Source organism: Blennius ocellaris (genome assembly GCF_963422515.1).
Source record: "Blennius ocellaris genome assembly, chromosome: 24".
NCBI classification, from domain to species: domain Eukaryota; kingdom Metazoa; phylum Chordata; class Actinopteri; order Blenniiformes; family Blenniidae; genus Blennius; species Blennius ocellaris.
In genome coordinates, this window is record NC_137673.1 from 7,928,433 (window position 1) to 7,937,204 (window position 8,772).

Sequence of the window (8,772 nt, forward strand, 5' to 3'; positions counted from 1 at the left end):
GCTCCGCTGTGCGGCCTCCCCGGCCGTCCCTTTGAAGGTGCCGCGCACTGGGGGCAAAAGTCAAATGAAATCAGGTGTGTGTGTGTGTGTGTGCTCGTGTGTGTGTGTGTGTGTGTGGCAGTCTTTTGTTTTCCCGTCTTACATAATCTCCACTACAGCGGGAAAAAAAACAACAACAAAAAAACCCTTCAGTTGTGGCTGAGATGCACACACATGAATGCACAAGGTACGGCGGGATCGCCCTACGCAGAGAGGTAGGGAGGGGGTAAGGTGGGGGGGTTAGGAGGAGGGGGGGGCCTCCTCGGTACAAGCAGAGCGGTGGGCTGGGGATCAGCCGTATCAACAGACCGTCCGGTCTAGACGCCTGAATTAATCCCCCCCCCCCACTCCCCCCCGAACAACGGCGGCGAGGGGAGCGCCCCCCCCCCCCCCCCCCACCGTTCGAACATCTGAGCCGCGGCGAATTCCCAGGTGGCACCTGGGGCCAGAAGTCGTCCCAGCGGCAGACTTGGCACGGCGGTAGCCAGTGGGAAAGGTTTGAAAAACACTTCAAGAGTTTCAAAACTTAATCTGACAACAGCTGCTGCTTTCAGCGACTATGTAACTACATGAAGTTACCCCCCCCCCCCCCCGGCGTTTCCATGGAGACAGTCGGAGCATTTTCAAAGAGTGCCATTTTTGCCCATCTTGACGGCGATGGAGCATGAGTGTTTTCAGAAAGTTGCACATCCCTTGAGTTCCATGTTGACAAAATAAGAGCGTTTTCAAAAAGTTGCGTTTCTGCATGGATATCCGTATCCGTTGGGAGTGTTTTCAAAAATGTCAACGCCCCCTCCCCCCTTTTCCATGGAGCTGGAGCGTTTTCTACAAGCTTGCGTTTTCCCCAGATTCCTTGACGATGGAGTCGGAGCGTTTTCTACAAGTTGCGTTTTCCCCAGTTTCCTTGACGATTGAGATGGAGCGTTTTTGAAAAGTTGCATTTTACCCTGTTTCCTTGACAATGGAGTCAGAGCGTTTTCAAAAAGTTGCGTTTTCCCCAGTTTCCACAGAAACCGAGCCACCTGTTTTCGAATAGTTGCATTTTTCCCCAGCTCGTCTTTTGTGATGGAGCCAAAGTGACACTCCGTCCCACAAAAACAAGTGTTTTCAAAAAGTTGCGTTTCTTCCAATTTGCATGGATGTCCGTATCCGTTGGGGTGTTTTCAAAAATTTCAACCCCCCCCCCACCCCCGTTTCCATGGAGCTGCAGCATTTTCAAAAAGTTGCATTGTCCCCCGTCTCCACTGCCTATGCGCAGTGGTAGCGTTGACGAAATCAGAGGCCCAGCATTTTCAAAAAGTTGCATTTCCCCTGTCTCTAAGTGTTTTAAAAAACATTCACACGACATTGCCCATTCACACGACGGACTTGGAGCGTTTTCACAAAGTTTTCTCAAGTTCATGTTCAAAAAAGATTCATTTTCACATACGTCTCCTTAAATTAAAGGCAACACGTCTTTATCTGCCACTCAATGATTGAATGATTTCAAACTTTACTACTTTTTGAAAGTCGTTCCAAAGGTTTCAAAGTAAAATGTGTGATGAAAATCGCACATATTTCATAATTTATAGCTTATAGAATTTGTATAAATGGGGTGTATTTTGAAATTGCTGCTAAAAAATGCCAATGATGAAATACGGCGTGCCAGTTTTTCAAATGTGGTGGTTTTTCCGAAGGGGAAAGGACAACATTTGTGTCAACTTTGTGAATCTGACATCAGAAAGAAAATGAGCCGATTCAGGTTGAACTGTTTTTAGGATTCTTCCAAAAAAAAAAAAAAAAAACCCAGACAATAATCGCAAAGTTATGAACAGAAGCCGGCAGTTTTTGAAAGATTTACAGCTGCTCCGCACACATGAGTGAAACGGGAAGAAGGAAAACTTCGTTCTGGGTTCTCGTGAAAAACATTTATCCCCAAACTGAACTCCCGTCGGTATCGTTCTCTGAATTGACCTCTTCGCAGAATCGCCGCGGTCCAGAATCCACTAACCAGTCCGGCGGGACTCTTTTACCTTGAAACGCAGACTCAGCAGATCTGTTTACTTTGCAGGCTCTTTGGCTCACAACAGCCACCTGAAAGCGCTGCTTTTTGAAAAAAATTAAAATAAAATTGCACAGGCTCTGGCACGTACGTCCACAGAGCAGGCAGCTAGCTATTGAACAGCGCCCCACCACCATCAACCCCCCAGGGGGAGACTGCGCAGGACCCAAAGCACGCCGCGACACGTCGGCCCGGCGGAGCGCTGACTCAGATAAATGAGAATACCACTTTTGGCCGTTCTGTCCATTTTTCTGGAGCCCTGAAGTCGACTGTCTTTTGGCGTCGACGTTGCCTCGGATCCTCCAGAGCTAAGCAGGTTTTAGCATCCATCAGAAATGGAACCAGTTTTGTTGTTTTCGAACAACGAGTGTCGAGCATAAAGACCGTAAAGACCGTCGGCCGACAAGAGGCTCTAATCCGGCCTTAAACGATTCTTCAACAAACTTCCAAAGAGTAGCGGACGCAACCCTCGCTGCGGTTACTTGGACCAAGAGCCAATCGGATCTGATCGGAATTACGAGCCGAGCAAGCGACAACGTCTACCCCTTTCAAGTTCGGCAACCCTCCAATTTATTGGCAAAAGGCCGAGTGGTCTGCCATCGACCGATGCGTCCAGGTCGTCAACATCGTCATCGTCGTCAACGTATCGTGACGTATTGTGATGTATCGTGACGTATCGTAGAATCATCCCAATACCGATAGAAACCCAAGAACGTCCAACCTGTGTACCGTCCGATAGAAACCCAAGATCGTCCAACCTGTGTACCGTCCGATAGAAAACCCAAGAACGTCCAACCTGTGTACCGTCCGATAGAAACCCAAGAACGTCCAACCTGTGTCCCGTCTGATAGAAACTCAAGAACGTCCCAACCTGTGTACCGTCCGATAGAAACCCAAGAACGTCCAACCTGTGTCCCGTCCGATAGAAACTCAAGAACGTCCAACCTGTCATCCCGTCCGATAGAAACCAAGAACGTCCAACCTGTCATCCGTCCCCACAGAGTCGGTATGGGACAGTGTTTGTCCCCCCCCCCCCCCCCCCCCCCCCCCCCCCACCCCATCGCTAATCCTCACTCCCTTCCAGGAAAATGAAGTCTGGCCAGTTATTCTGGATCTCAATCGGCACGAAAAGATTCTTGGCACGGATATGCGTGGGGGTGGACGCCTCGAGAGGGGTGGAGGTAGGGGGCGGGGTTGGGGGCACAAAGACCCATTTTTGGGGGCTGCGGATTATCTCTGAGCTATTTTAGTCCCGCAGGCTCCATCTGGACCCCCCCCCCCCCCTCCTCCACACCACCCGCTGCAGGTACACAGGAATGCCCCTTGTTAGCTAACAATGTTATTTCAGTGACACACACATTTAGAACAATATTGTATCAGCAAATCTTCAGGTCTCCCTTTCCTCACCTCACTCGAAATGTTGATTCTGGAAGAGCATTAACAGTCGCGGATTAATAAACAATTAGGACTGTATCTCGCATTGGAGCGGCGGGCGCTGTTGTTTCTGTCGCGTTCTATGTAAGCAGGAACCTGGGCTCTGTCTGGGTTTTCATAATCGTCTCGGTTCCCGTCGGAGGTCACGTAATGTCCGCGGTGAGTCCAGTCAAAACAACTAAACGTCCGTCCAATCTGATTAAAATGGGGGGGGGACCTTTATTTGAGGCCCAGGTTTCTGTGGGAACCGAATATCGAGTGATCGTGTACATAAACAGAGAGGGCGGCGGGAAAAACACCGCCGGCCGTTTTATTTGAAATCTCATTAAAGCTCTGAAGTGAGTCGTTTGGAGGAGCTTGTCCATCAAACGGCTCCATCACAAAAGACGAGGTGGGAAAAATGCAGCTTTTCGAAAACAGGTGGCTCGGTTTCTGTGGAAACTGGGGAAAACGCAACTTTTTGAAAGCGCTCCGACTCCATCGTCAAGGAAACTGGGGAAAACGCAACTTTTCAAAAATGCTCCGTCTCAATCGTCAAGGGAACTGGGGTAAACGCAATGTTTTGAAAATTCTCCGTCTCCATCGTCAAGGAAACAGGGGTAAATGCAACTTTTTGAAAACATTTCGACTCCATCGTCAAGGAAACAGGGGAAAACGCAAGTTTTCAAAAACGCTCCGTCTCAATTGTCAGGGAAACTGGGGAAAACGCAACTTTTTGAAAACATTTCAACTCCATCGTCAAGGAAACAGGGGTAAACGCAACTTTTTGAAAACATTTCGACTCCATCGTCAAGGAAACAGGGGAACACGCAAGTTTAAAAAAACGCTCCGTCTCAATCGTCAAGGAAACTGGAGAAAACGCAACTTTTTGAAAATGCTCCGACTCCATCATCAAGGAAACTGGGGAAAACACAACTCTTTGAAAACACTCTGACTCCTTCGTCAAGGAAACTGGGGAAAACGCAACATTTTGAAAATGCTCTGACTCCATCGTCAAGGAAACTGGGGAAAACGCAACTTTTTGAAAACGCTCTGACTCCATCGTCAAGGAAACTGGGGAAAATGCAACTTTTTGAAAACATTTCGACTCCATCATCAAGGAAACAGGGGAAAACGCAACTTTTTGAAAATGCTCAGACTCAATCGTCAAGGAAACAGGGGGAAAATGCAACTTTTTGAAAAACGCTCTAACTCTGTTTGTGGAAATGGAGAAAATGCAACTTTTTTCTGACTCCGCCTTCGTGGGCAAGGGTTTGAAAATGCAATAAAAAAAATAAAAAAAACTGCTCCAACTCAGTCGCTGTAGAAATGCAACTTTCTGAAACTGCTCAGACACAGTTACCATAACACACATCACCATAGAAACGGGGGGGGGGGGACATAACTTTTTCAAAACACTTCAACTCCAATTCAAGGAAACGGAGGAAAATACAACTTTTTGAAAATGCTCCAACGTTCCAAAACGCGTGCACCACATCGGTGGTAAATAGTTCTGCACATGCTCAGTCGACGGACAATAACAGCAACGGCGCCCTCCAGAGTCTGTTTTTATCATTGGAAGATTTAGAGGAAAAAATTGCACGGGTCTTGTCTAAATTGCAGACAAAAGTCTTTTCATTGTTTCATTGTTTCATTGTTGCATGTCTTTTAAGTTTTAACGGGTTTTTGGACAAAAGTAAGCACAGCATTTTTTTTTTACAAAAGTGTTGAAATGATTGAAAAAGAAGAAATGGAGAGTTCAAAAACATCCACATGAAGCAGCTGCAATGTTTCATCCTCTGATTCTTTGCCCAGATGTCAGATCTGAGTAATAGCCGCCACCGCACGGCTAAATATAACCGCGTAATTACTGCTTTCTAATAAGTTATTTTCTCTTTCCAATCACTTTAAATCCGCGAGTAGATTTAGGTTTTGCGACCATTTTTCCAGCGGCTCCTGTGAAGTCGGGTTGGTGAAGTCGTTTCAGACGGAGAGAGGCGGGAGGATGGCGTCCACTGAGCATGTGCAGAACCAGTTGCCGTTTTTTCCCCCCTCGTCGCCACGGAGATGGAGCTCGAGGGTTTTCACAAAGTTGCGTTTTTTCCCTCTCGTTGACGCGATGTCGGAGCGTTTTTGAAAACGTCCGCCTTGGGGGTCAATTTCAGAGAGTTTCGATGGAGATGGAGTCGGATCATTTTCAAAAAGTTGCTTTCACCCCCCCCCCCACCCATTTCTGTGGAGATAGTGTTTTAGAAAAATTGTGTTTTCCACCATTTTGACAGGGATGGACTCAGGAGGGGTTTCAAAAAGTTACATTTCAGGAAAGTTGAATTTTCCCACTTTCACAGAGACAACGTTTTCAAAAAGTTACGTTTTTCCACATTTCCCTGGAGATAGACTGTTTTTAAAATGTGGCATTTTCTCCTGTTTCCAATGGAAATGGATCATTTTTGAAAAGTTCCCTTTTTGGCAACCGTTCTCGAAGAGTTGCATTTTTGCACCCTTTCTGTGGAAACGGAGCATTTTTGAAAAGTTCCCTTTTTGGCAACCATTCTCGAAGAGCTGCATTTTGCACCCTTTCCGTGGAAACAGATCATTTTTGAAAAGTTCCCTTTTTGGCAACCGTTCTCGAAGAGCTGCATTTTGCACCCTTTCCGTGGAAACAGATCATTTTTGAAAAGTTCCATTTTTGGCAACCGTTCTCGAAGAGTTGCATTTTGCACCCTTTCCGTGGAAACAGATCATTTTTGAAAAGTTCCATTTTTGGCAACTGTTCTCGAAGAGTTGCATTTTGCACCCTTTCCGTGGAAACAGATCATTTTTGAAAAGTTCCATTTTTGGCAACTGTTCTCGAAGAGTTGCATTTTGCACCCTTTCCGTGGAAACGGAGCATTTTTGAAAAGTTCCATTGAGAACGGTTCCCCGTTCTTGGAAAAAAAAAAAGTTGCGTCTCCCCAAGCGTTTCCAAGGAGACGGAATCGGAGCCTTTTCAAAAAGTCATGTTTTAGATCCAGTTCCCAACGGAAACCGATTTGTTTTCGAAAAGTTCCACCTCGGCAACCGTTCTCAAGAAGCCCGCTTTATTTTATCAATCCCGATCGCGTGAAACCGACGCCCGGAGCGCGTTTTTTCACTCGAGGACGTCGTCGCGTTAAAAGGCCAAAAATCTCCAAACGAGTCGTCGCCATGACGACGCCGAGTTCAAATTTGCCCAAGACATCTCTTTCCCTTTTAACCTGGAAAAAACCAAACCACATCCAGAAGACCGGCTCCACCCCCCCCTGCAAGCCTTTACACGACCGGCCGCCGTACCCGGGGCCCCCGGCGCTCCGACTGTTATCGTCTATAATTAAGGAATTAGCGCGGCTGATCGCGAAAATCCCGCGTGTGTCAGGAGGGATTTCGTCAGGAGTCGCTCGGCGGCGTGCCAGAATCAACATGCGGAGGATTGTGAGCTGGGGGGGCGGGGGGGGGGGGGGGGGGTCACGCCCAATGGACACTTCATTGACGGGGCTGCTTTTGTTTTTAATGAGGCTGTTTGCTTTTCCTTCTTCTTCTTCTTCTTCTTCTTCTTCTTCTTCTTCTTCTTCTTCTTCTTCTTCTTCTTCGCTCTGACCTCTTTAAACGCGAACCACATTGTGGATCCTCGCTGCGCTCAAAGCCTAAAGTCCAGTCTCTAATCAGTGCAACATTGACCCCCCCCCCCCCCTCCCACCCACCCACCCCACTCTTCTGTCAACATGTCGATACTAACCACGTTCTGGGAATTTTTTTTTTTTAAAGCGGCACACCGACATTCAAGTTGATAACAGAACGTCAAGTTAATGTTTTCTCTCTGTCTTTTTTTTTTTTTCTGATATCGTTCTCAATCCGTCTTCGGGGTGCTGGTGGATTGTGGGTATTGTAGTGTTTTAAATACTAAACGAAAACGCAGTAAACAGAAACATAAAATTTTTTACATTTTTAAATTTTTTTTAAATTGTGAATTAAAAACGATGGGCTCACTTTACATGAATTATTCATGTTCCTGGGTTTTTTTTTTGTTTTTTTTTAAAGAGGCACACCGATTTTTAAAAACAACAACTTTCAAGTTGATAATAGAACATCAAGTTAATGTTTTCCCTCTTTTTTTTCTAGTATCGTTCTCAATCCGTCTTCGGGGTGCTGGTGGATTGTGGGTATTGTAGTATTTTAAATACTAAACGAAAGCGCAGTAAACATAAACCTTTAATTTATTAATTTTTTTAAAATTGTGAATTAAAAAACGATGGGCTCACTTTACATGAATTATTCATGTTCCTGATTTATTTATTTTTTTAACATGAATACAAGATATATTTGTGTAAATGTTGACAGTATTTCACTGATTTCACGACAAGAAATTTAAAGAAAAAATGACCCCATAGCGACCTTTACCTTTAAGATTGAAGGTTTTTCTTGATGAAAATCGGTGCACTTTTCACAATTAGGACCGAAAAACGACTCCAATCTCAACGTGAAGCTTTTTTCTTTTATTTATTTTTTTATTTTATGGTGCAAAATACATTAGAAATGTCCATCGAAATCCATTTTAAGTCGAAAATGTACTGTTTTGGCTTTATGTTTGACGTCAACTCGAATATTTTATTATTATTGAGGGATTGGAGGAGGAGGGGGGGGGGGTGGTGGAGGTGTTTTGGGAACAGCCAGCTGTTTGGAGCGCTGCTGCTGCTGCACCATCAGCCCACAGATCGTGTGCGATGCATTTCTTAAATGGATGCTTGCACGAGGGAATCAACCATCCAGTCTAGACATAGTCATTAATAATTGATCGTTAAAAAAAAAAAAAAAAAAATGGGAAGAAGAACCGACTGACCGCTGCTCTGCTCCCGGTGCTCCTGGCTGTGCGTGCTCGTCTCGGGCTCCACTTTGCGCCGGCACTGGCCCTGGCCCTGCACCAGTTGCTCCAGGGGAAGCTCGGAGTCGGGCGTCGGGTAGCAGCGCAGCCCGGTGGCGCAGCGCGGCGTGTACACGCCGCACGCCTCGCCCTCTTGCCGGGCGCACACGGGGCAGCAGCCGCAGCCCGGCTCGCGCACGATCTCCGCGCACGCCTCGGTGGCCTTGGCGCAGAGCGCCTGGCGCTCGGCGGTGCAGCCCGGGCAGCGGAACACCATCTCGGCGAGCGACGCGCCGGCCAGCGACGCGCAGAGGAGCAGCAGCAGCAGCAGGGAGCGGGACGCGTAGGGCGGCGGCGGCGGCATTGTTCGCAGCTTTTTGGGCATTATAGAAGGCGATTTCCC

General features: G+C 46.8%; 1 protein-coding gene across 1 annotated transcript in view; it reads right to left on the reverse strand.

The window, feature by feature from the left end:
* Positions 1-8,772, reverse strand: part of igfbp2a (insulin-like growth factor binding protein 2a) — a 15,402-nt gene extending 6,630 nt beyond the window's left edge. The window contains exon 1 of the mRNA XM_080520037.1: positions 8,349-8,772. Coding sequence (XP_080376163.1) covers positions 8,349-8,754 — 406 coding nt within the window. The 5' untranslated portion in view covers positions 8,755-8,772. The remainder of the gene's footprint in view (positions 1-8,348) is intronic.